Source organism: Falco punctatus (genome assembly GCF_963210335.1).
Source record: "Falco punctatus genome assembly, chromosome: 11".
Lineage (NCBI taxonomy): Eukaryota > Metazoa > Chordata > Aves > Falconiformes > Falconidae > Falco > Falco punctatus.
Window position 1 is genome coordinate 7,650,089 of NC_137591.1, and position 27,080 is coordinate 7,677,168.

Consider the following 27,080-nt stretch of genomic DNA (forward strand, 5'->3'; position numbering starts at 1 on the left):
CTGCCGGCCTGCCCAGGGGAAAGCGGCCCCGGCCGGCGGGAGGGCTGGGTGCGGGGCTGGGCACCCTCCGGTGCTGGCAGTCGGGCTCAGCCCGGTGGCCGGGGCGGTTCGGAGCCGCTCTGTGTAAATCGGAGACCGGGGGCTTACGGGTGGGATCCTTCTAAGGGGGGACGTCTGGTGTGTGTGCGGTGAGAGGGTTGGGGCTTGCGTGGACGCTCCAAATCAGTGCCAGTTCCAAGCCCCTGCTGTGATGCCGTGTTTCCAGGGCACGGCAATACTGAATCGTTAGTTTGCAGCCCTCGTCCAGGCAGCTGCCTTCCAGCAGTGTAAAGCTGAAGTGTGAAATGCGGTTGAAGTATTATAGAGCAGATACCGACTTAAAAAAAGGCTGTTGCATTATTTTCGATGAGCTTCCTTGTTTTAACACAAATACATCTGTGAGTCGAGGCAAAAATGACTTTATCGCTGCCATTTTGCTTGTGTTTTCATTTATATATTTCTGAGTAATAGGCCTGAAAGTGCTAAAAAAGATCACCTTCCCTGAGTGCAGCCCGCAGCATCTGTGGCCTTCTGGCGGAGACAGGCTCGGCTGAGGACTCTCTAAGACAGTCATTCTTGAAGGGGTGCTGTTACAACTTCTTTCTGGCCGGCAAAAAATTATTCAGCCCTTGTTAGAGATGCTTTTTTAAATTTACTTTCATAATGTCTAATCTGTGCAGCCAGTGGAGAATCTGCCTAAGCCTGGAACTGAATTTTGCGTTTGCAGTGACGTTGGTTGACAGTGAAATTCCCTGCTGGCTGCCTGAAGAGGACTGTGCCCATTGGCTTAGGGAGAAACATGCGCCCTCCTTTCTTGCCCTACTTCCTTGCTGCTTCCTCTGGATTTCTGCCTGCCTCTCCTGCTGGTGTTCTTACCCGTGCTACTTTGCAGGAGGCTCATCTTCCTGCAGAGTTCACAGTTACAGGTGCTGTCAGCTTAGGAAACTTCTGCCTTTACTACCTAAAGCAGCACAGTGATGAAGCTTTGGAAAGCCGTTGAAAACTGTCGCTGGCTCTCTATTTTGAGGCTCAGAGACATCCTCTGCATGTAGAGAATTGGAGAGTGTGTTTGCTTGTAGCATAAGATAAACTGATATCAAAATCTTCCAGAAATCCTACTGTCCGCTCTTAACAGATTTATTTCAGTTGGAAGCAGGGAGTCACATCTTTTCAGACTGATTTCCACAGGTGGGCAGTGAGCCTTGCACAGCACACACATAAACATTCCCCCTAGGAAGGAGAACTTCAGTGTGGCTGAAAGTAAAGAATACCTACGTCTGCCATGTACCAAACCTCCTAAGTAAAGGTGGTGGTAGGTGATTTGGTGATGCATATACGCTTTCTCCTCTGTTCATACATCACTGCTGATGTATACTGCAGACCAGTCACAGGCTTAATGTGTCCATCTGGTGACATCCCTCTTAACTTAGTGGAAAATGTTACATTTTATCTTTTCAAATACAGCGATTATAAAAACAAAAGAGTTTTCTGACAGAAGTTGCAGAATGTATTTTCAAAAGTGAGTTTGTTGGGACAAAAGCTGTCATCGTAATGAAAGTTGATTTTGTTCATTAGAGCTATGAGTGGGTAGTTATCTTTACCAAAATGTATGTTTTATTTAAATGCATCCGCATATGGCATTTCATGGGCTTGTATTGCTTGTTTTGGGTAATTTGGGAAATTAAAGCATTTCTCTTAAGCATTTACTATGCATTGATATGTATATCAATATTTACTTCACTGCTAAACAATTATTATTGACACAAGAAAAAACTTTGTGTGAGAGCAATCCTGTTTAAGATTATCCTGACGTTTAAACAGTATTTTTAAGAATTTGAATTTAATTTTATTTTTAAGCCTTATTTGTGTCAATACCTGTATAACCCTTCTAAAAAGCAATTGGACTATGCTTGTTTCTGTTTCTATGTTATGTGCATTTTTTGTACTGTTTTTTACGTACGAATGCATACTGACGTATTGATTACAGTTGTCCTTTTCCATTGGACTGAAACATGGAAAAAGTAAAGAACACCTATGTCAGGGGGTGCCTCTGCTCAGTATAACCTAAACTGTTCTGTGTTCTCCTGAAGTGAAATCTGATACTCTTCATCAGTGGCTTAGTTCAGTTGTTGCCTTGCTGCAGGGTGCTTTTTGTCCTTGTATGTAACACCCACAAGCCTGAAGATGAGTAATGTAAAATCAGTATCCTCTGCTCCATTAGTTTAATGGAGGTATGTGGAAGGGATCAACAAGAGCTACTGAATACATCTGGCTAAGCAGCTTTACGGCCAGTCGTTCTTCTGGAAGAATAGCACTAGTCTGTTTTCAGCTTTCTGTGTCTAGCTATTGATCGCTGGGAAGCCAGCGTTCTTTCTGGGCCGTGAAAACCTGCAGAAGACAGTTACATGCAGAGGTGAAGAATATGGTGGTTGTGCTGAAAGACGTGCTGTACCAACCTGTTGCTGTCTGAGGCTCTTGCTCTGAGCTCCCCAGAGGCTGAAGCGCCCGCGTGTGCAGTATGTCAGTTTTTAGGACGCCTGTTACGCATTCAGTAGTGCTGCAGCTGCATAACGCAACATACGTGTACGATGCAAATGGGCTTTCAGAATGTATGGATGATTAACTTTGTACCCAGAGATTAGCGTGGATCTAGTACTATCTGTACCTCCTGCAGTTAGTCATAGCATCTCTGCAAGTTATACACTGTGTGCTGTACTTTGAACAAACAAAAATGCACTTGTGCTTTTGACTGGAACAAATCCGTACTGCTCAGTGGTCCTGCAGCACGCCGAACAGGTGTGCTAACGATTATGAAACCCTGGGCCAGAGTAGGTGCTATCAATTCCCATTGGCTGCGTGGTCGTAATTCATAGTCTTAACACAACTATTAAACATTTGTTCTTTAGCTTTTTTTCATAGACTTGGTTGTCTAAGAAGTGTGGCTTTTTTCTTTGTCTCAGAACTCCTTCACTCTTCTCACAATGCCCCTTTTATCCCTTTCCTCCAAATACGGCCCCATGAAATTCAGTTGGGAGAGAAGTACTCTAAGTAGTTTGCATCCAGGCTGGTCTGTGGTTTGCAGAGCCGTAGCAGGTGGCTTGCAGCTCTAGTAAAAACCAAAACTTCCACTGACTTCATATTTTTAATTGGAATATTGATAATAACAAAAGCTTTAATTGTTAGGAAACATTGGAATTGCATAATGGTAACCATGAATGAAATATGTGAGAAACTTTGGGAACCATGCAGTTGGAAAACATACAACGTACCTTTTGTTTATCTTTTGGGTGCTTACCATGTAGCTTGAGCTGGAAATCTGCTTTGAAATTTCTGCTACCTAATTACAACAGTGGCTGCATTGCAAAGTTCTGATCTGTTGTAAACTTGGGGTTTGGACGAGATGACCTTCAAAGGTTCCTTCTAACCCAGACTATTCTGTGATTTTATGCTCTGTAAGTCAGAGATTTTTTTTTTTCAGGGAATATGGGATGTGACCATGGGTTTGATTTATACTAGCATTTTTTTTTGTTTTGCTGGATCAAAGACCACCTGCCTATATTACACTAGTTCTTAGGCTGGATCAAGTATTTTCTGGATCCAGCGTTCCTTCCTTTCTGCAGCTGGCATACTAGCCGATGCAAGCTCCCAGGAGGGGTGCTTTGGCTAATGTGACAAATTGTGACTGTCTATTCTGGATCTGTTGGGAAACAAATACCACTGAGATGTAGTGCAGAGCACGGGTGCTTGCAGTCCTCAGTCTGAAAAGTTGTAGAATGGTGCTGGACAGAGGGCTTGTGTAGGTTTTTTTTCTTTTTCTTTTTTTTTTTTTTTTTTAATATAGATGCACACACATATGTAAAAAATTCTATGTATGTATGTACTCACACAGAGAGAACTCTGTGTTGCTTCTTGATAGTAACCCAGCTTCTGTCTTCTGTGTCTTATTTTATTAAGCCTGCAGAGGAGATCTCTCCTTTCTAACACTTGCCTCCTGCGTCTGTGGACCCGCATTGATCAAAGCAAATCAAATAAACTGGAGTCTCTGGGGCCTATTTAGAGGCAAAGATTAAGATCTTAATTCTGTCACATAATACATGTTTCCAAGAGCCTGACAAGCATAACAGGCTATTGAAGTTTGGATTTGCCTATTCCGAGTACATGAAGTTTTCTGAGTGCTGGTAGCTTGAATATTTTACAGAGGGAAATAAAAGCCCAAATCAGTGGCCTGGACCTTATGGGAAGAAGGGCTTTTGCTACTACCTTGAATTGCTTCTTTTTTATTCTTATAGCTGTTGAATAGCAGAAGAATGTATTTACTTTCCCACTATAAAACTGCTCATCTTCTTAGCTGCCATTAGATTTTTCATTAGGAAACCTCAGTTGAAGAGCATAGAACTGTTACAGGAAACACAGACATTTTCATGATTCTGAAAATTCAGGTTTGGGAAAGGAACATATTCATGGCAAATAAATGTTTTTGTTTCAGGTATATCAAACTGCAAAATGGCTTATGTGCACTTTTGATTTCGGATTTGAATTACTTGGATGGTGCCCCAGCTGCTTTATCTTCAGAGGAGGAGGAGGAAGATGATGATGGTGAATCTGAAGAGGAAAGCGATGAAGATGACGACTCTGGAGCTGAGATCGAAGACGGTAGAGAAGGTTTTGATGACGAGGACTGTGATGAGGGGGATGAGGGTGAGGACAATGATGGAGGTAATGAGGATTTCAATGATCCCGATGACAGTGAATTAGAAGAGCTAGCTGACAAGGAAGAGACAAGAAAGAGAGGCTGTACGGAAAAGCAGGTATGTACTTAAAGTTGTAGGGTGAAAAAATAAATAGTGAGCTTTCTTGTGGTCTGAAACTTGGTAATTAGGGGTTCAGACTAGATCTTCTCATTGTACCCTTTGTCCTGAATAATTTATCTTATTTTTCTATCAGTTTCTTGAAGCGTTTCTTGAAGCAGCTTTTACTGAGTGTGTCATATTTTCTCTAGTCTGCAGCAGCCCTCTGCGTTGCTGCTGGCAGCTTCTCTGATCCCGAAGATCTGCCTGGATTAGCACACTTCCTGGAACATAGTATGTAACTGCTCCTATTTCATCTTCTCCAGCTTCAGTGCAAAATTAGTGCTATGTAGCTCTGGATTTCTGTAGTATTTCAGTATCATTTCTTATTTCACCTAGCCAAGAATTTATTTTCATTAGTTAAATACATTTATCTTATTAAAATACTCTTAATATTGGAGAAGGTTTCTCATACTCTTTGGTGGGCTGTGCATTAACATGTATTAATATTCTTTGTTATCCATTAAATGTGGGGGGAAGCATGTTACCTCTGGCTTTATAAACCAGGCTGGAGCTACAGACCTTTATCTCTCTAGTAAAGGGTGAGGAATTAGTAATACAGGTGCAGAAACCACATGAAGTTTCTGACCAGATGTATCTCAAAGTACTACTCTTGACTGGCTGAGACCAGGCATGCCTAGACCAGCGTGGTTGTTTCCAGTCTGTTCAGGGCTTCTGCTAAAGGCAGGTTACACTGACTGGTGCTAGTTAGTAGCCAGCCCCTGTGGGTCAGCTGTAGGTAACGCTGTGCTGAAGAGGGGTTGCTATAGCTGCAGTTAGGAATAACAAATTAATGTCATCATGGTAATTTTGGTGATTTTTTGTTCCAGTGGTTTTTATGGGCAGTTTGAAGTACCCAGACGAGAATGGGTTTGATGCGTTTCTGAAGAAACACGGGGGCAGTGACAACGCTTCGACGGACTGTGAGCGGACGGTCTTCCAGTTTGATGTGCAGAGGAAGTACTTCAAAGAAGCGCTTGATAGGTAACTTCGTCTAAATGGTGATTAGATGTTAACAAATGTTTGTGCGTGCCTCAGGAGCCTAGGTGTGGCTGTTCTTCATTTTGGGATGATTAAAGCTGTTGCTGAACTTCCATAGCTACCCGCAGAGTGGATATTGAAGATAAAGAAATAGTCTTACCCTTTGGGTACATTGCTGATTTTTTGAGATAGTGCCGGTGTAGCCACTGCGCGATTACGTAGAATCCATGGATAATGCACGTAGCTTTTTGATTGTTATAACACCCTTAAACTAGTAGCATTGATGACAGGAGAAATCTTACGCAATGTGGCAGCTGTTCAGAGGGGAAGTGCTCCCAGAATCCCAGTGACTCATTGTTTGAAAAATCTGTCCTGACAGAGTTAGTGGTTTTTTTTTTTGTTTCCAAGTCTAGTCGCTTAGGGTGGGTGGGAGGGCAGCCTTGAAAGTTATGGTACAATCCATGCTTCGAAAGGATACGTTTAACCTCATCCAGGTTATTTAGTGAAGTATGTATCTTTTGCCAGGAAGTATTTAACTTGCTCTGTTGTGCTGTGGGATGTGTTGGGACAGCAGAGATCCACCTGTTGGCATGGTTTCCTGCAGTGAGAGAAAATTACTCCTTCATGGGGGCACGGCAGCTGAGTATTTTTGATGCTATAAAATATCTCATGAGGACAGTGGACTCCACTGCAAACTTCCTTTGATACTGTGATGATGCCGAGGACAAGCATTTGCATATTTTACCAAGTATTGCCTAAATTTTACTTTACCAGGCCAAATTCAGCTTTCATTTGTAGGTTAGTCCAGTCCTTTTAGATGTTTGTGATCACGAAAGAATAAAAAAATACAATTGCAATTTGTTACAACAGCTTAGTGGAGGGGAAACACAGAAGTTAGGAGTTCCATAGAACACCATCTCATAAGAAGACGACAAATAGGTGCTGCTCACGATTTCTGCTCATTTCAAGCCCTTGTGGATCAAAAGAAATTGAAAGACATCATCGTTTAGTAGTCTTTAGCCTCAAGGGTCCTGTAGCTGTAGAACTTCAGCAGCAGTGTTTACTGTTAACCTTTTGCTTCAACCAGTTCAGGCATCATTAAAAAAACTCAGCAAATAAAATAGAAACATTAGATCCTCTGCCAGCCTTCTGCAGAGTCTCCTTTCCTTGCAGATCTGTCCCTTTCCATTGCTCTGCTCTCTGTGGGTATAGGAGAAGAGATGTATCTGGATGCCAATGCTGACTTTTGTGGTAGATAGTAAAATTGTAATGGATGTAAAAGCTTATGTTTCAGGACATAAATCAAGAATTTGTTGCCTGGAGTTAAGGTGAAACTTTCCCTATGGTCATGTTGTTCCTGATGAACAGCCAAGGATTTCTCTGAAGCATCTGATACAGATCCCTGCTAAAGCCAGGAACCAGACTAGCTGGATCACTTGTCTGATCTGGTATGATCGTTTGCAGGATGTAAAGGCAGATAATCCTGCACCCATTAGTGTTATATCCTACTGTATCCAACCAATTAATTCTCACTCTATGGAACAGAGAAGGCCTTTGGTTTTGGCGGTATCACAAAACTGGCTTTTATCTTTCCTTAAGACAGGTTAGACAAGAATTACATAATTTGTAGTAAGGCAAGCAACTTCATAAACTAAAATAATAGATCTTGGGCTTATTTGCTGGGTTTTTTTGCCCTAGTTTATATAGACACTGAAGAAAAGTATATGAAATTTTCTGTTTCGTAGGTGGGCACAGTTCTTTATTCACCCACTGATGATCAGGGATGCAATAGACCGAGAAGTCGAGGCTGTAGACAGTGGTAAGTAAGAGCAGCTTTTCCTGGGTGTTTAGCCTGTCTTCTTAAAGAAACAAAACCCATTTTGTAACACTGTTTATTGGTTTCCATTTTGGACTACCCTTCTGAGCACTTCAGTCAAGGTCACCTAACTTGACAGAGAGATTTAATTCTTCATTATTTTTTTTTCATGGATATCGTTAGAGGAGAAGGACTGAATGTAGTGCCATCACTGTGGGAGTTTACAGTCTCATTTCTTGAATTAGAAATTCATGATTTTAAGTGGTTTGGCAGTAAGTGGTAGGGCAATTACATGAGCATGTGGATGCTCTTCAATGAACGATATGCCTGTAGCTCTAGCATAGCCCCAGTGCTCTCTGCAGTCCGATGTGGAGTTAACACAGTGAGTTGAGGTGATTGAACTTGTCTCCTTATTCTACTGCCTTAATAGCTACAAAGTCACTTCACAGAAGGCAATTGAACCAGGCATAGAAGTGAGCGTTTGTTTGATTTTCTAATACTTAATGAATACCTCCAGACTGCCTATAAAACTTCTCTGCTTTAGAAAAAAAAACCCTGTTACTGGCAGATGTACCAATTGGTCCAAATATTTATTCCAAGTTGTCATCTTCATCTGTCTTCTGGCAAGGAAAAATGGACAATTTGATCCCTGAATTTAGGTTTGTGTCAACATAAACAAGGACCTGTCTTTGAGTATAGGTGTGGTTCTTCCACAGCTTAAGCCACTTTACGCCTTCACTTGCTCTGCCTTCATCATGCAGATCCACTCCTTCCTTGTATTGACACTGTAGTAGTGTGCTGCACAGTACATTATGTCAGCTTGATGAACTGGCTGCAGAATTAACGAAGCCAAAAGAATTAGTTTACAGCTCTGCTGTACATGTTTCCTATTACCAGAAAAACAGGAACAGGAAAATGCAGTTCAAGAGGGTGAGTTCTCAATTTGGGCAGGATCCCATGTTAGTTCAGTGTAAACTGATCGTAAAACTGCGTTTTTGGAAACTACTTGCTCAGCTTTCATTTTCTTATTTCATTATTAGTCTAGAAGTTGTTCTGTGTGATATATGGGGGAGCCTCATTTGTAATTGTTCTCTGGCCCTTTCTGCAAGGCCTGACCCTGTAGAATATTGATGGTCTTGTGTTCCCATTACATTTAACAGATTGAGGGCATTCAGACTGGGTGGGCTGGGGCTTTACATGCTTTTCCTCCTTATGCCTTTCTTTAAGTCTCAGCAATGAGCTCCATTTTCCTCTTGACTTACATTCATTACTGATAGCAAGTCCTGTTTCTTAGCCTGTTTCACTACTTCATCATACATCAGAACAGGTTCCGGGCCGTATCTGTGTGGTGTGTCTCCTTTTCAGTGTGGTTGGGGTTTTTGTGTTGTTTCGTTTCGAATACGACCTCAAATTTTGATGCATGCCACTGCAAATTCTTTGAATTAACAGAGTATCAGCTCGCAAGACCCTCTGATGCAAATAGAAAGGAAATGCTGTTTGGAAGTCTTGCCAGGCCTGGACATCCTATGAAGAAATTTTTTTGGGGTAAGTTCTCAATTTCTGTTATAAAGTGGTGGTGATACTTTTAACCACTTAAAAGTTTAAGTGATTAGATGTGCTGACCTGAGCTTTCTCACCACAGAAACACTAGTCTTGCTTGGAACTATTAGAGCAGTTACTCATTTTACAGTAAAATGTTTGGGAACAAAAGCAGCTGTCTGCTTCTTAAGCTACTTTTCATTCTGGTACTGCTTTTTGCTGATGTTAAAGCTAGGTTGCCCTAGGTGCGTAATCATGTAACATTCTGTTAATGTAAAGGTGGAGCTCTCTGAGTCATCTCTGTCATGCTTAAGCTTGTTTTTTGCTATTAAAATTTCCTGGAATAATCAAGTGTTTCTGGATTTGTGTCTGAGGAGGCCTTTCAAAGTAAAGAATTCACTGTTGAACTTGCAGAAGTAGACCTTCACAGCCATGTCAGTGGAGCAGAAGGGAAATTTGTCCTTCCTCTCCTGGACAATAGAGTCCTAGCTCCCTCACCCTTGTGGTGCTGTGAGCATGTAAGTTGCAGTGTGACGGGTAATAGTTACCCAGCTTTGAAATGTAGATCGTTTTTATGAAGTTCTGTAGACATGTACTGAGCATCATATTTTTCCTCCCCTGTTCTGCAAGTTCTGTTGGTGGGGGAATAGCTGGCAGCACACGTGAGCTGTGCAGTATCTGATAATTCAGGAGGACTCTGACCTTCCTTATCATAGCAACTGTCCTTAGAATAGGAACTAGGAATTTAAAGATGATGATTTCAGTTAACATTCCTTTAACGCCAAATTTCTATTAGGTATTTTTAATGTGCTTATCTTGACTAGACTCAGTGCCAGGGGAGGAAAAGAAATTCTCAGTATATTGGATGTTGACGTACCCAGTCTCTAGATAACTAACCGCCTTTTAATGTTTACAGGTAATGCGGATACACTCAAACATGAGCCTAAAATGAAGAATATTGATACCTACACCAGACTGAGGGACTTCTGGCAGCGCCATTACTCTGCTCACTATATGACTTTAGTTGTCCAATCTAAAGGTAACATCAGTTGTTCCTGAAAAACAGGCTCGTTGCTGCTGTTGGTGTAGTGCTTTTGGCACCAGTTCAGCTGTAGCCCAAGCCATTTTAGTGGACTGCCCAATCCTGCAAGAAGTATTTCTATGTAGCTTTTAGACTGGTTTCTAAATGAAACAAGGCTTGAGTAATTGTGTTGTGTTATTGTCATCCTGCCACTTCTTTGGAAACTTTTAACTGAAACTGTCGAATAGGTTCCAGATTAATGCAGAAGGTAAAATCTCAACGATATATTTAAAGAAAGAATCTTGTAGGAATGTAGAGTGAGACCACTTAAATGACTTAATGCTTCTGGTTTCTTTGCCAACAACAGTGAACCTCCACAGAAAATGATGGGGAGACTGAAATTGGCTTCCCAGTTGTCTTGTTCTGTTTGGGACTCTTTCAAAAGAGGTCTTAAAATAAAAACCATTTCTCTAGGAAGAACAGAGATTCTAAGTTTTCCCCCAGACTGGAAAATTCTATGCAAATGGAACTGAGTTTCACTTAAGCAAAGAACTTCAGACCTATGGGTCATTTCTGCTGAGAATAGAGGAAGGAAATTTCTTAGAAATTATGCATGTAGTAGAGGCCTGTGCTGAAAATAAATAGTTGTTTATATTCAAGTTAGGTTTGTGCTTAGGGGTTTTGTTGAATGTTAAAATGATTGCAATTCCCATCTGTAAAATGGTGACGGTAATAATAGAAGTGGTGATTCTTTTCTTCTATGCTTTTATTTTCTGTCTAGAGCGTAAACTACTTAGGGCATTGAATGCCTCTTGAGTAATCATTTACATAGAAGAAACATTACAATCCATTACTGGTCATTGTGAAGAAAATTAGTGGTAACTGATAGCCAGCCGGGTCAACTTTGTATTTCAATCTCTGTTACAACAAAAGAAACCGTGAATCCTCCTTCCACCCCATCCCGCCTTTTTTGATGTTGTTCAGTACACACAGCATCACTTCAGGAATTCAGAATGCTTGCAAACAATTTCCAATCAGCCATTTAAGAAAAAAAAAAAACACTTAAACTTCTGGTTCTTGACACATTTCCTTTAGAAAAGAGGGTGGGGAGAAGGACGACTTCTCCCTGCAGGACTGCATTTGGGTGTCAAAACTGGTGTGTGTATTCTTGACATAGTGTGATGGAATGAGTCCAGCAAGTACTGGTGGTTTTGTAGATCCCCAAGTCAGTAATCCCTTTTCACAGTCATACTTAATACTACTGAACTTTAAATCCCAGTTGTATCGGGCTGAGATTTCAGCACTATACACAAAACCAGAGCTATGACCAAAGATACAGTTCAGTGAATATTAAGAATTGGCTCAAACCAACAGCTTTGAAGCTTGTAATTTAGAACTTTGCAATTCACTTGCAATTTGCAGCCTCTTTCAAATAACTGAACTGGTGAGATAAGATAAAGAATTTATCTTAGATCTTCAGGAAATTGCATTTTTTGCTTTCTTTTTTTCTCTCCTTATTAGAAACACTGGATACATTGGAAAAATGGGTGACGGAAATCTTCTCTGAGATCCCAAATAAGTAAGATTCTTTTGGTGCATAAAGGCATTACAAATTATAAAATTATCTGTTCTTAAAAATGATGGTTTTAAAAAAAAATCTCCTTTACTGGAGAAACTAGGGAAATTAACATTTGTTAATTAACATACTTACCCAGGAAAAAAAAGGGCAACTTGGGACATTAAAGCCTGGCATTAATTGTTTCAGGAAGACTTTGTTTCTGCTTAACAATTACTTAGCCTTGCAGCAGCGTTTGCTTAAAATGTGCTGATATCTTGATTTTATGATAAATCATTCAAACCTAGATTGTCAATTTACATTACTTTGCGTCAAAAATAAATAGCAGCAAAATAAATTAACACCATTGCTTGCATTTAAGTGTCATCCTTAGGTCAGCAGCTGGTTAGAACTTGGTCTTTTTTTTAATAATTCACTCCAATGTACTGTCTGAAAAGGGGTTTTTGCAAAAGCTTTACTAACTTGAAAAGCATTTTGTTTCCCCTTTTGTTTTCTGGTTTTGCAAGGTGTTTATTTCTGTGGCGCTTGGAAATGCGCTTGTGTAAGTCTAATACCATAGAGACAAGTTTGTCTCTCCAGACCCCTGTCCTTCTCGTTCCTCCTTCCCAAGACAACCCCTCAAGATTCTGTGAGTCCAGGGAAAGGAAATTGTTTACTGTGCTTGGCTTTCCTTTCCTCTGTTAGGAAAGCAAACTTTTTATTCTTACTGCCTTGGATGGAAGGAGAGGGCAGAGCTGATGGGGGTCTATATCCTGAGTAATTATTTTGTTGCGTGGGCAGAGTGCGAGCGAATGCCAGGCTGCCTTCCACCTCGGGCTGGGTGGCTCCTGGGCTGTGCCCTTTGTTAAAGGCCATCGCCTCTTGTCACGTCAGAGCTATGGATGCTTACGTCTTGTGATTATCTCAGTGTAGCTTTGAATCCTTGGCAGTAACATCACACTTGTAATTTTGCTTTTAAGTGGCTTACCCAAACCCAGCTTTGGCCATCTGACTCAGCCTTTTGACACACCAGAATTTCACAAGCTTTACAGAGGTAAGTAAAATAATTTGTTTAAATGTTTTGAATACCTAACTTCATATTTTCTCTGGGTGATCTGGATACTTTGTAGAATAATTCTGTGTGGTTCTGAATACCTTAACCATTCTTTCTGCATTATGTAAAACTTATCTATGTCTAATCAGTATATTTATATTCATTAAATTTATTTGTGTTCAGTTGTTCCAATCAGGAAAGTTCATTCACTGAGTATTACTTGGGCGCTTCCCCCACAGGAACAGTATTACAGGTACAGTTGTGCTGCATTTTACTTCTGCCACGTGTATGCTGTGAATAATTCATTGACTTTCACAACAAACCGAATAATCTCATTTATTTGTGTTACAGATCGCTTTGTTTCCCTAGGAGAACTTTTTTAAAATTAATCAAATTGATGCAGATATGGTTCCTTTTCCAAATTGAGTGGAATTGGTACACAGCTGGTTCAGTGTCATTCCTCACTGACTCTGATCAGTCATTATCTTCTCAGCTGCCACATTTGTAGCTTATCTTTACGGTGCCTGAAAGCGAAAAACTTGCCGTGAAGAAGCACACAGTGTATATTTTAGTCATTTGTCTAGTGATTTGAGTTCTTTCTGTGAAACTTATTACCTCCTGGCATTTAATCTCTTTCAAATTTTCTTTTAGGGTGAAGCCTCTTCATTATATTTCCTGGCTGGTGGGACATGAAGGCAAAGGCAGTGTTCTTTCTTTCCTTAGGAAAAAGTATGTATTTTTTAAAGCATATTTATTAAATGTTTTGCTATCACTAATAAAGGCAAACTCTATTTTGTGTATACATTTTTGCTATCTATATAAAACCAGGCCAAGCCTGCCTTTTTGTGTCAGCATTTTTTAGTGATATTCCTTAAATTGATGATGAACCCAAGTAAGAAATAAGTGGGTTTTGGTCTGTGATCCATGGGTCAGTGGTATCTGTGACTGATCTTTAAGAGACCCCCAAAAGGTAACTTAGCTTTTCCACTGTTTTCTTAAACCCTGTAGCCAGAGGTTCACACCTTTATGTTGCTTTGTGTGAACCGTAAACGGATTGAAAGCCTTTAAAGTAAAGCTGTGATACGGTAATTGTAATTAAGCTCAAATACAGCAGAAATGAGTAATTAGTAAGTACCTTTAACTCTTCCATAGGTTTTGGGCTCTTGCATTATATGGAGGAAATGGTGAAACGGGATTTGAACAGAACTCCACTTACTCCATCTTCAGCATTTCTGTGACCTTGACTGATGAAGGTTACAAGCACTTCTATGAGGTATGGTTTGCTGCAACTTGATTTTCTTACTGTTTTCCTAACATCTGGAAAAATTGATCTGTTCCTTTCTGTCTGCAGGTGGCCCATATTGTATTTCAGTATGTGAAGATGCTGCAGAAGAGAGGGCCAGATAAAAGGCAAGTGTTTGCCACTACATCCAGATATTGGCATGATTGTCCTTCTCCGTTAGCCTTTTATTTGTAGTGTTTGCACTTTGTTGAGTTACTAGAGCATAAACGGTGAGTCAGTAGTAAAGCTTGTCTGCATGGGAAACGTATCGGTTTAAAAAAGCTTAAAATTGAATTTGGTAAATGTTTATGCTCGTTTCTTGGTGCTTTTTGTTTGATTTATTGTGATCTCATTTCTAATTTTACTAAGCTGAACTAGTTAGTGCAGCTTTGTGTTTATTGAAATGAATTTGTCGAGCCAAATCTGTGAAAGTCAGGGCTGTGGTGTTCTGGTGTTAACCTTTATGTTACTTTGCTATCAGATTTTGACTCTTTGTAGTTGAGTCTCTTCCTCTTTGGAAAACAGCAGAACTTTCTGCCAATTGAGAAACGCCCTTTTGGATGGAAGGAAGTGAATCACTGAATTCACCCTTGATGCGTTTCCTAGAAGACTGCTTTTTTTTTCAGATTCTTGATAAATGTTGTGGAATAATGGAAGAAATCCACTTCTATTCTATTCTCCTTCCTTTGCAGAATATGGGAAGAAATACAGAAGATTGAAGCTAATGAATTTCACTATCAAGAGCAGGTATTCATCCACTGTTTTGTGTTGATATAGGTAAACCATATAAAGGATTTCTTTTTGATTTTGAAACACATTTTCAAAGTTCTGTTTAACCAGAAATAGATCATGCACTTAATGAGGCTGTATTTTGCTGAAGGAATTTGTATTCTAGGCAGAGAAATAGTGTTGACTTTTTTTCATAACAGAATTAAATGTTACTTTTACAATTCTCTACCTACTAGGTAGGTTCTCTTCGAGTTCTGATCATTAGGCCCTTGTGTGTGAAGTTCTGTGCCCATTCATGGAGCTCTCCAAATTGGGGCTTTTTGGTATTTTTGCCTAATTTCACTTTTTTTAAGCTGGTTTGGCACTGCTGATTTCTGGGAATAGAACAGCAGGGTTGTGTGAGAGGCGTGGCTTGCTGGTGACCTGGCCTCACAAAGGCCAGGGTGCTGACGACCCCCATGCCTGCTGGTACAACATTACAAAACTAAAAGTCGTTTTGTGTCAAGTCCTCCTTGCCTTGCTGAAATAGGAATTAGCAAAAAGCTTACTTGTTTTTATTAAAGGTGAAGAAAGGTAAAAGCAAGGAACAGGGGGATGCATGTGCTTTTTTGACAGGGTTGTGTACCTTAGGGATGGGTGAATGACTTAGTCGTGGCAGCCCACTCTTCTGGTTGACGGCAAGAGCTGGTACGTGGCCATCCTAAAGGATAATGGTCACAGAGGCATGGTTTTGGGATAAGCAACTAGTTACATGCCCCAGAAGAGGTTTAATGTTTCCTCACGTGTACAGTGTCTTAAGAAATCCTTGGTCATGTTTTCCACTACATTTACCAGACACAGACGTGTCCAAACTCTTTCCAGGTGAACTGTGGTCAGCATCTGGACTTAGAATATAATGTTGGCTGGTTCAGAAAAAGCCAAAAGTACTCGGTGAGAAGCTCTCCACTAGGCGGTCGTATATCGTTAAAAGGCAATCTGTACTTCCATGTCCAAATGGGAGACTCTCTTCCTCCTTACACTGTACATCATGGCAGAGAACTTAGGAAAGGAGCAGAATCAGAGATAGCTCATGCAGCAGCAGCAGTTCCTTGGCTTGCTCTTTCCGGGTTCCAGATGACCCTAAATCTTGAATTGCAGGACTCTGCTTGTGTTTCCTGGAGGCATGCAGTGTATTCTGCTGGGTCTGCAATTCAGTAGGTTCAATGACTGTAAACTGCACGCTCGAGGTTTCTTCTACCAAGATGATGTGTCTGATATTTCAGGATTCTTAGAGGAGTCCTGAGCGTTACATGTGGTTATGAAATGTATTTAGTTCAATAACTGAAACTAAATGCCATAACAAGCACAGCATGCAACTCGTGCTCAACATACCTAACCAGTCAAGCTCTTCTCAGAACAGAAAATTGACATTTTAATTTTCTGACCATGTGAAAAACAGCTTTATTTATTTGCTTACAGACAGATCCAGTTGACTATGTGGAAAGCCTTTGTGAGAACATGCAGTTGTTTCAGAAGGAGGATTTTCTGACAGGAGACCAGCTTTTGTTTGAATACAAGCCTGAGGTAAATACTCTCTGAACTCTGATTACATGTTTTGACGTAAGGAAAATACGGGCACGCTGTATAATATAAGCACATATATAGGCACTTATAATTAGGCGTAATACAGGCCCAGGTTCTGTATTAATTGACACACACTTTTTATATTCAGAAAGCCAGTCTCCTTTTTTGTAAGCTTGTTATGTCTTATTCTTCCTATGTGCAGACTGAGAAGTCTTTGCTGGGTCAGGCAGAGCCAGGGCTGCATTTGAACTGAGGTATTGTCTTGAACTTGCAGATCATTGCTGATGCCCTTAACCAGCTCAGTCCCCAGAGAGCCAACCTCGTTTTGCTGTCTGCTGCCAATGAAGGCCAGTGTCACCTGAAAGAAAAGTGGTTTGGAACGCAATACAGCGTGGAAGGTAAAACAGCAGCAGCAACGGAGAACGTCTGACTCATGCAATAGAGATATTAAGAGGATGACAACACAAGATAGAGCCGCAGGGAAGTAGGGAAATGAAGCCTCAGTGTTTTACTGACCTCATTGTTAATCAAATACTCTGTCCTACTCCACAATTTTCTTTGTTTGGTTTCAGTTGATTCCCACTCCCTAGTTTACAATTGTTTTAGGAGGCAGGGATCTCAGCGATCCTCCACTTGACTGCCATTCAAGTCCTGAACAGGGAAAAGAAAACAAACCATGAAGGAAGGGCATGTTGGTAGCTGGATTACTAATTCAGGCAGGCTTGATTTACTTTTTAGTAGGACTGCTTCATTCCTCCTCCAGGAGAGTTTGTAGGAAGGGATTTAGAAAGAGTCACGGTGAACCAGGTGGTGTTAAGAAACCCCTGTTGTACTGCAGATCTTGACAGAGATAGCAAGAGGTGAGATAGCTGGCCAGGGAATAGGGTATTACCTTCCTGTTTAACTAAATGCATTTTATGTTTGTTAATAGATATTGACAAGTACTGGAGTGATTTATGGGCCAGTGACTTTGAGTTAAATCAGGATTTGCACCTTCCAGAAGAAAACAAATACATAGGTAAGACACCTGGGCATGAGTGAAATCTTCCCCCAAGAATTTAATTGAATATTTTCTGTAGTTTACCAACAATCTTAGTTTTCACCTGACAACAACCTGTTTTTGCGAATTAAAGAATATGAGAGGTCTGTTCACCTGAATTTTATTTAATATTCTTTTTATTCATAAGCTTGAGAACTGAGTCTTCCCGAGGTGTAAACTTACAGATCATAGAGCCGTAACACAGCAGGCCTCACACTGTCAATGAGAGGTAACACAGTTCTCTGGAATCCTAAAAGAGCATTTAATTTGCTTAATCCTGCTGGTTTTGAAAGCATCTGAATACCATCTGGCTTTGTTGCCAAAACCAAATGAAAATAAACCCATAACTTGTATCCTGGGTGGAATGCAACATCACCATTTCCGCACTGCTTCTGAGCCACTGTTCTGGTGTGGAACTGAAAAATACATGTTCTTTGGGTCCAGGAAAGCATTATCACACACAATTTAGCAAACTGCGGGGGTGGGGGTGGGTGGGAAATGTACTTTGTTGATAATTTTAAAGACTTTCATGCAGGTAGCCTGGCTGTGAAACCCACTCACTTCTGGTTTTGGTCTGGTTTTTCTTTTGTTAGCCACTGACTTTGCTTTGAAAGTTGCTGACTGCCCTGAGACGGAATATCCAGTCAAAACACTAAGCACACAACAAGGCTGTCTCTGGTACAGGAAGGATGATAAATTCAAAATCCCAAAAGGTAAATGCCGTAGGGCTTTCAGAAGAGTAGGAAGTCCCTGGTTTTACCAGCTGAAATTTATTTGAAGGCAAATAACCCATGATACGGTTCATCATTTCAACTCAGTGTTTACTGTCAGCTCTTCCATGGCCCTTTTGATATGTTTATTAGCTACAATAATAAGAGAAGCAGGTAGAAACTACCTTGCAACAAAGATACCCTGCTGATACCTCAGGTTAAAAATGTGAGTCACTGAAATATATTGACTTGTGAACATCTGACTATGGACAGACAGAATATGATAGTAAGACAAGGGCTGGAGAATGAAGGAACGTTAGTTAGAAGAGACTACAGTCTCGTCTACAGAAAGAGAAAAATACAACCTGGATCTGAGTCAAATGTGGAAAATACATTGCTGCTTTCAAGCAGGACGTGACAGTTTTTAATGTCTGTTAAACAGATGTTTTGTGGAGTTTTTCTTTATTTATAATGGTTGCACCGTGGGAGTTAGTATTCTGCAAAGCACAGCTTTGTCCTAATATTTGATACTCTTAAGGGAAGATTTTGGCATGAAAAAGAGAAGACGTTTGATGATGAGTTAATATAAGCAAAAATGCGTTCTTAGAGCTGAATGACCATTTTCATTAGACTCAGACTGTGACCAAAGAAAACCTGATGGAAATATATTTGACTTTTGAAAGCTGTCACTTTTTGTACAATTACTCATTTAAGTTTCTTTGTCCCTACCAGGTTATGTTCGATTCCATCTCATCTCTCCGTTGATACAGCAGTCTGCAGAGAAGTGAGGATTATATTATTTGTGCTTATCTTGCAGAGTAACTAAATTACCATACCTTATAAAAAACCATGAAGAGAGATTAATTTTAAGCTGGAATAGAATAAGGCTTCCTTTTCTCATGTTCTTACACTTCTCTTCTGCTTTTCTCTGTAGTTCAGGGAGGGTGGTTGTGCAGCAGATGATTACTGCAGCAAACACATGCATAGGAGTTTCATGGTGTGTTATTCCCCAGTGCAAGTTTTGGAAAAAATAACGTAGCAGCAGCAGTGCACATGCCAGAAGGAAGTGCTTGGAGAAGGAGTCGATCCTGAAAAGAGCAGTCAGCAGTCATGTCCCGAACCAGCACCTTGGAAGCCTGTAGGTGCAGGTGGAGAGGCCAGCAGCAGCAGTTAGGAACCAGCGGTTAGGCAGACCTCAAGGTGACAGCTCTGCACGGGCTGCACTTCTAGTCTAGGCTGGCATTGCCATTTGTAACAAACTTCATAGTACTTTTATCACAAGCCTGCTGAGACCTGCATAACTGATGCTTTGGGAAAGCCTTTATAAATCTGTTTTCAACGGGGCTTTGTTAGTTTGTCCTTCGATTTGGAATCCAGGCAATATCAAAGATCTGGAAGTACGGACTGCGATTTCCACGTTGTGTAGCCTGTTTTGCTCTAGCTTATTATTATTTTTCTATCTTGATAGATAGTCATCTCATTACTCAAGTCTTCAGCATAACTGAGTCCATCTGTCCCCCATTCCCTTACACAAATAGCAATAATCTCATTTTCTGTGATGGTTTGATGTTTTGAGCATCGGCGTGTTACCATGTGCATTTCTGTCTTAGAAGAAATCTTAAATCGTGTAAAGCTGGAGTCTTACTCTTTGCAAAGAACAGTTGAATGTCAAAATAATTTTTTAGTATGGTGTGCTTTCTGAACGAAGAAAAACTTGCATTTTGTGTTTCTGGGTTTGTTGAAACTTTCTTTTTGAATCTCATTGTACTCGAGTATTCATTTCTGTTGGAGAACTTCTTGTGTGTACCCTTAAACTCATTTGACTTGATTTTTATCTTCTATTCCGTCCTTTTTTTTTCTTTCTTTTTAACCCTCTGCCCCTTTCTCCATCCAGCATAGTTTTGTTTGATACATTTGTGAGCATCCTTTCCCACAATCTCGGTGAACCAGCTTATGAAGCAGACGTCGCTCAGTTGGAATACAAGCTGGTAGCTGGAGAGCATGGCTTGGTCATTCGAGTGAAAGGATTCAATCATAAACTACCTGTAAGTGCTGCTGATCTTCTAAGTACTTTTAATGCATGCTGCTCTGCAGTGTATGTGCTTTTTGTCCTAGCAGCTGGAGCCTAGCTGGCTGGAGCTTGGAATGTTTAGGTGGGGTATTTTACATTGGAAAATTTGTATCTCTGTTCAGATACAGGATAATGCAGCAAATGCTTTTTCATGTGCTTGCATGTATAGAGATGTAGTTTTATTCACTTACACAAGCTCAAATTACTGACCTTAGGCTGACTTAAGAGAAATCTTCCTTTAATTAATAGCTGTATCTCCATTAAGACTTTAACAGCTTTTCCTTTAAAAAGAGCTATGAGTCTCCCATGTCCCTATGGAGAGTTAGAGCCTCTCCATCTGTAAGCTGAGGCTGTTTGCACACTGTCTGGGGAAGCGTGTCTGACAATAGGTTTTGTTTACAGTTTGACTGTAGAGATACAGCTTCTGAACATCCTCATTTTGGGTGCAGTTTTCTCTTGCTGGGTTGCCAAGAGCTTATCTTACGAGGATTGGGGATCCCTGTTCCCATTCCCTAAACGCTGGCTGTGTGAGATGTGGCAAGCCCAAACAGAGGGGATTTAGTGACTGAAGAGGAAGGAGCCACCAGGCTTCCGTAGACTGTCATGGCAAGAGCTTGACTGGAGCTTTAACAAGACTGTCAGTCATGTCAGAGGTTTAACAGAAAAAGCCAGAGATGCAAATAGCGTGATCTGAATATTCTTTTTTTTAATCGTGGAAGCTCCTCTGTCGCAAAGATATTGCGCTGGTCAGCTGTAAAAGGAAGAACTGAGATATCTAGTACAGAAATGTTGGAGCTACAGGCTAGGTTTGTTCCGGTAGAATGTGGAAACTCCTATTGATTTGGGATATTGAGCTTATTTCGTTTGCGTTCTAAAGATACTGTCCTTTTGAAACTGACTGTAATTTGGTATAAAATTGTGTAGTGAAGAATATCAAATGGAACCGGGGAATGTGCTTTAGTAACACTGCGCATCTCCTGCGTTGACCAAATAACAATGATTTTTTTTTATTATTATTATATAGGATGAAGTTTAAATTGGTTCTTTAAAAAAAAACAACAAACCCCTGACTTAAAACTGTTTTCTTTACAGCTTCTGTTTCAGCTCATCATTGATTACTTGTCTGACTTCAGCTTTACTCCAGCAGTTTTTGAAATGATAACAGAGCAGCTGAAGAAAACGTACTTCAACATCCTCATCAAACCTGAAACTCTGGCCAAGTGAGTTCTGGGGGAGGGCAAAAAGTGGCTGCGCAGTGAGTGTCGAGGTTGAGCTGAAGAGCTCAGGAATCGCTGCTCTGCGCTCACACAGGCTTGTTCCAGGGTTTGCTTGTAGCTTAGAGAGCTCAAGCAGCTCTGTGCCCAGCATATCAAACATCCAGGTAGCTGCTGAAGTGACCCGTAGCCAACAGCAGGTGCTGGGGGAGCATCAGAGCCCACAGCAATCCTCCTGGGGACCGCCTCCCTGTCTCCAGCACGACCCCGAGTCGGAAATGGGATCTTGTGCGTTGAACAGCTCTTGACGGCCTGTGGTTTTGTCTTCCTTTCTTGCATTGCAGGGATGTGCGCCTCCTGATTTTAGAGCATGGCAGGTGGTCCATGATAGATAAATACCAGACGCTGATGAACGGCCTTTCCATTGAGTCTCTCTCGTCCTTTGTTAAGGCTTTCAAATCACAGCTCTTTGTAGAGGGTCTCGTACAAGGAAACTTCACGAGCAGAGTAAGTACAGCTTCAGCAGCTGGCACGCGATCCAACTTCTTCTTAAAATTGCCTTTAACACAGTCGCCGCAACTCCAGTGCTCAGCTGCCGGGTGACTCGGTTGCCTCTTCTGTGCTCGCTGTGCAGGGCAGCTTCACCTCTAACAGCTCAGGAGTGCTTGTCTGGATAAGCCACTCGGGAGTCCATAGGTGCCAGTTCAAACAGAAGTTTCCAGGAATTTAGATTTAAACTGCAGAGAGGGAAAAACGTGGTAGCAATATGCCTGTAACCGGTTTGCCCTGTTGCCACCATTTTTCATGTTGTTTAGTGTATTGATGTATTTGATACCGAGAATTTTCCATGGTGGTGCCACAGGAGGCGGCTTCCCTCCAAGTACATTTATCCTGCAAATGGGATTGCCTGCATGGTTTGATCAAACCTCACGGAGATTCAGGCACCTTCGGTGCTGTCAAACACCTGCAGTATTTACTGAAGACTCCAGCCTGGGCCAAGGTCACACATAGTCCTGTCAGGCTTTTAAAAACAGCCTTGTAATGGGGCTCAGCTCCCTGTGTCCGGTGTTGTTGAGTGCCAGTGCGTGGCACGGGAGAGAAACCTTCAGCAGTTGTGATCTGTGCCAAGAAGTTTGTCCAGGAACTGTTTAAAGCCCCCTAAATAAAACGTGCTAATGTCCTGCGGGAGGTGAGGTTCTTGTAAGGTCCGCTGTCCCTCCTGGGCTGCGGAACAGAAGGAGCTCGGAGAACCTAATCGTGATTTGCGAAGAGTCTTCATTCAAAATGCTTTTCTCGCTGCAGCCTCTGCGGGCTGAGCTCCTTTCACAGTGTGGCACATGCAGCCCTGTAACTCCTGCATCAGTGTTACTGTTTCTCTTATCTCCTCCCGTTTCTTTCACTTAAGAAGCCCCAGGGTTGTCCTCCCAGAGCTCCAGCTTCCTGCGCAAGAGGGGGGCTTCTCTCCCCCCGTGTCCCCCCTTTGCTGCCGCGATGGCTGGCACCGTTTCTCTGCCTTGTGCATTCTCCTTCTGCAGAAGTTACAGGGCAAGAAGCTGCCTGGGGACTGTGGGGGGGGGCGTCCAGAGGGACCTGGAATAAGGCGAGGGGGCAGGGACGTAGGTGATGTGACAGAGCTCGTGCTTGGGGGGGGTGTGTGTCACTTTCTCAAGTGGTGCACTGGGGTGTGCGGTTGTAAATTGGGGTAGTAATTCTCTTCTAAATAAAACTTACGTTTATGCTTTCTCTCCTAGGAAGCAAAGGATTTTCTGAATTACGTCGTTCAGTAAGTATCTCTTGACTTAGGCACCACTCATGATGTAAAAACTCATCAGGTTATAATTTTCCGGCGGAAGGGGTCAGGGTGGGAGCGATGCAGAAATTCCCTTCTCCCCTCCTGGACACAGCGCTGCCGGTGGCTGTTCCTCGGGCATTGTTCTGGTTTGGGAGAGGGGAAAAATGATGTCAGAGTGAGTGTAAATGACTGGGTGTTACATTGGTTTTGGCTGAGACGTGAGCAGATGCTGGACACTTTGCTGTCTGTCCGCCCTTCAGAAAGCTCCAGTTTGCTCCCCTGGCCCATCCCTGCCCTGTCCAGTTCCGGGTGGTGGATTTGCCAAACTCCCATCTGCTGTGCAAGGTGAAAACTCTCAACAAAGGCGACGCCAACTCGGAAGTGACGGTCTATTACCAGGTAACGCGTTAGCTGGGTGTGCGCTGCCCTGTTCCCCGGGGTAGCGGATGGTGCTACCGTTGTACGTAACGTCACGGTGTCGGGAGCAGTCTCTGGGCGGGGGTGTGACACTGGATCCTCGTGTAAGCGCAGGCCTGGGAGGTTGAACCCAGGTGGGCTCTCGCAGCCTGTGGGGCTCCCCGAAACCGGCATCTCCCCCTCCCGGCTTGCGCTAGTGCTGGGAGCTGGGTTTGTGCCTTGGTGATTTCCTGGTGTCCCCCCACGGATCTCACGGTCCTGGGTGAGAGCCCCTCCCTCTCTTCTGAGGGCTGTAGTGAGGCCCCCGTGGAAAACACGGACTTTCCACCTGTCCCCGCTGTGAATTGTAGCTTAGCGCCGCAGTCCAGGCTGAGGTGTGTGCCACAGCTGGTAGCTTGGTCAGAACATCCACGAAATCACTCTAAATTCTCCATTTTCTTTTTAGTCAGGTGCCAGGAACCTAAGGGAATATACCCTCATGGAACTGCTCGTGGTAAGTTAGTGTTCGTGTCTCCTCCCTCATCAGAAGTGTCTTCCCTGAAAGCTGCTGGGAGCTGGGATAAGGCCACGGGGCTAAATGGTACCGGGGGACAGCGTGTATCCATTGCTCACTCTGATTAAACCCGAACGTTTGGGCCAGGATCCCCGGCGTGCCGCAGCGGCGGGCAGCGTGGAAGGCCGTTCTTAGCTGCCCGCCCGGGAGGCTGAGACCTCTTGGTGCAGCGGGTGAGGCTGGGAGGCAGCGCTGCAGCGGGTGCACGTGCTGTGCTGCCGTCACAGGTCCAGACGGAGCCCACGGGCTGGCTGCAGCGGAGCCCCGCTCCTGCTGTAACGCCTCTGTGCTCCGTTTCAGATGCACATGGAGGAGCCTTGCTTCGACTTTCTGAGAACCAAGCAGACCCTCGGGTGAGTTCACTCACACCTGCTTTTACTCTTTCCTGTTTTTACTTTGGAAGCCCTGTCTGCACAGCAGCCAGTTCCTGAATTGTTGTAATGGAAACATAAACGCATCGCACCCAAGAGCACCCATCGGTACAAGCTGCAGTCACGTTGCTTTTGAGTCCTGTAAGAATTGCAGCTTTTACCAGTGTGTGAACTCCCAAAATTATTCGGCATAAAGTTGTTCCTTCCACTTCCCAAATCAGCTCCTGGTTCCCCAGGGCTGTTTTCACAGCAGCTCTGCGGCGCGTAGCAGCCTCCCGCAGAGGCACCCTTCTACCTCAGGGAACTGGAACAAGCTTTTCACACCTATAGGTCTGTCACTCTGCTTGAATTAGTTTGCAGGAACACAAACACAAGTACTCTGCCAGGCTTAAAAGGATTTCCTAAAAATGAGAAAACGCTGAAGTGCACTGATGCAGAAAACAAAGGAACTAAGACTTGAGAATTTTTATCTGAGATTTTTCTTTCTGAAGTACCAACACTATTTTAACTTGTAGCGTGTCGTACAAGTGAAAATTTAATTGTGCTTGTGGAATGACTTTATTACTTCCTTTTTTTGTGTGTGTGTGTGTTGGTTTTTTTTTTTTTAAGCTACCACGTGTACCCTACCTGCAGGAATACTTCTGGGATTCTTGGCTTCTCCGTCACAGTAGCAACCCAGGCAACTAAATACAAGTAAGTGCTCAGTGGTTAATGCTCAGCACTGCTGCCAGCCTTGGGCCGCCGGAGTCACCCCTGAGCTGCCAGCACCCAGTTCTGGTGGCCTTACTGCCGTGCCCCCGCGGCAGAGGCGCAGGCAGGGCCTGGCTGATGCGGACCAGCTGGCTGCAGTGGAGTGGTCTGGTGGAGCTGGCTGCAGTGGAGTGGAGTGGTCTGGTGGAGCTGGCCGGCTGTTCCTCACCTGTGCTGCGGTGCAGAGCGGCTCCGTAAGTGGCAGCTGTTGCTGCTGTTGTCTGAACAGGGAGGACCCGAGCGCAGGACGTTTACGGCAGCCGGGTTTACCGAGGTGGCCAGTGGGGCTGGCGTGTGTGCAGGCACTGAAGGCTGAGCCCCGGGGAGGGGGGGGAGGTGTCCAGCTAACCGTGACCATGCTGACATGGCACGTTTTGCGCCAGTGGTGAATTTACGCCGTGTCCAGCTCAAGAATTATTACAGAGAGTCTCGCTGACTGTTCTCCTTGCTGTGTTAGGTCAGGTCCCAGCTGACTTCTGTTGGCTTGTGCCGGAGCTTTTCCGCACACCTGCTCTCAGAGCTCACAGCTGTTTCAGGCCACAGAGGGATTGATTTATTTTATGAGGGGAGTTATGGAAGCAGTCAAAAGTGAGTGGTCCTGGCCCCAGCTCGTGACACTGCTGACAGGCACAACATCATGACTGAAAACCAACACCTAAATAAAGGTAGCCTTAAGCATCTTAAAAACTGCGGCAGTCCTGACTTGAACAGAGATAAGTAACCCAAAACCGAAGTAAAATACCCCGCTGCTCTTCTGAAGGTGCCCCGTCAGGAGAGCTCCGGCTGCTGCCAAGTAAACGGCTGTTCTGGCTCCCCTTCAGCAGGCAGATATAAATATATATAAAAATATTATGGTTTTATTCAAAGCTGGGGCTAACTACAGGTATTTGACCTGCCAGAGCTGCAGGGTTAGATGAAAAATACACAATTTTCTTATGAAAAATAATAGTGTCAGGGAAGGTTTTGTGCCTTGGAAACCTCACGAGGCCAGCACATCGCGATATTTTTCTTTCTTTTTGTCTTAAGCCAGCAGAACATAGCTGTTCACCTGCAGGGCTTGGGGCTGCAGCTGGGCGCGCCACGGCCTGGGTCCCCGACAGCATCGTCGCAGCAGCGACTCCTCTCGCTGCTTGGTTATCTGAAGTCCCCGTGTTTGAATAATACGTCACACAGCCCCAAACCAGAGCACTGGTTTTATTCCCGGTACTAGGGAAGATGGTGTTGACAGATGCGTGAGCTTTTCAGGGCTGGAGGGAAACAAGCCTGTCCCAAACGTTCCCTCCTCAGCTGGGGCCGTGCTGCTCCTTTAGCCCTCACTATGGGTTTTTTCCTCTTTCCTGCCCAATTTAATTATTTAACTCTCTTTTAGTTCTGAATTGGTTGACAAGAAGATAGAGGAGTTTCTTTCTTGCTTTGAAGAGAAAATCAAGCATTTAACTGAAGATGCTTTCAGCACCCAGGTAAACACTTGCTCTTGAAAAGCTCTTCCTTGAACCGCTATATGACACCTAAACCGGCGGATTCAGTTCCAGGGATCCTGCGTATCTCTGAGGTTTTCTGGACGAAGGACTCACTTTTAAATCCTCCCCCTTCCTCCACCCAGCAGCCACTCTGTAAACATTTGCTCTCTGGCCATTCACAGTTAAGCTCCAAAGCCTCAAACTACCTTGTCAATGTCAGGTGGGCTTTGTTCAGCTTCAGTGAACCTGGTGGTAAATGAAGGTAGTTCTTAATGCT

At 43.0% G+C, this 27,080-nt stretch overlaps 1 protein-coding gene across 1 annotated transcript in view; it reads left to right on the forward strand.

The window, feature by feature from the left end:
- NRDC (nardilysin convertase) overlaps positions 1 to 27,080 on the forward strand; it is a 28,526-nt gene that overhangs the window by 493 nt on the left and 953 nt on the right. Inside the window, exons 2-28 of the mRNA XM_080406244.1 lie at positions 4,526 to 4,847; positions 5,039 to 5,120; positions 5,717 to 5,870; positions 7,613 to 7,686; positions 9,133 to 9,228; positions 10,139 to 10,261; positions 11,765 to 11,822; positions 12,779 to 12,852; positions 13,036 to 13,105; positions 13,504 to 13,581; positions 14,005 to 14,125; positions 14,204 to 14,262; positions 14,827 to 14,881; positions 16,322 to 16,426; positions 16,701 to 16,824; positions 17,358 to 17,444; positions 18,059 to 18,178; positions 18,908 to 18,959; positions 20,070 to 20,220; positions 21,339 to 21,466; positions 21,805 to 21,967; positions 23,212 to 23,243; positions 23,513 to 23,651; positions 24,115 to 24,162; positions 24,523 to 24,575; positions 25,203 to 25,286; positions 26,713 to 26,803. Of these exons, the coding sequence (XP_080262370.1) occupies positions 4,526 to 4,847; positions 5,039 to 5,120; positions 5,717 to 5,870; positions 7,613 to 7,686; positions 9,133 to 9,228; positions 10,139 to 10,261; positions 11,765 to 11,822; positions 12,779 to 12,852; positions 13,036 to 13,105; positions 13,504 to 13,581; positions 14,005 to 14,125; positions 14,204 to 14,262; positions 14,827 to 14,881; positions 16,322 to 16,426; positions 16,701 to 16,824; positions 17,358 to 17,444; positions 18,059 to 18,178; positions 18,908 to 18,959; positions 20,070 to 20,220; positions 21,339 to 21,466; positions 21,805 to 21,967; positions 23,212 to 23,243; positions 23,513 to 23,651; positions 24,115 to 24,162; positions 24,523 to 24,575; positions 25,203 to 25,286; positions 26,713 to 26,803 (2,743 nt within the window). The remainder of the gene's footprint in view (positions 1 to 4,525; positions 4,848 to 5,038; positions 5,121 to 5,716; positions 5,871 to 7,612; positions 7,687 to 9,132; positions 9,229 to 10,138; positions 10,262 to 11,764; positions 11,823 to 12,778; positions 12,853 to 13,035; positions 13,106 to 13,503; positions 13,582 to 14,004; positions 14,126 to 14,203; positions 14,263 to 14,826; positions 14,882 to 16,321; positions 16,427 to 16,700; positions 16,825 to 17,357; positions 17,445 to 18,058; positions 18,179 to 18,907; positions 18,960 to 20,069; positions 20,221 to 21,338; positions 21,467 to 21,804; positions 21,968 to 23,211; positions 23,244 to 23,512; positions 23,652 to 24,114; positions 24,163 to 24,522; positions 24,576 to 25,202; positions 25,287 to 26,712; positions 26,804 to 27,080) is intronic.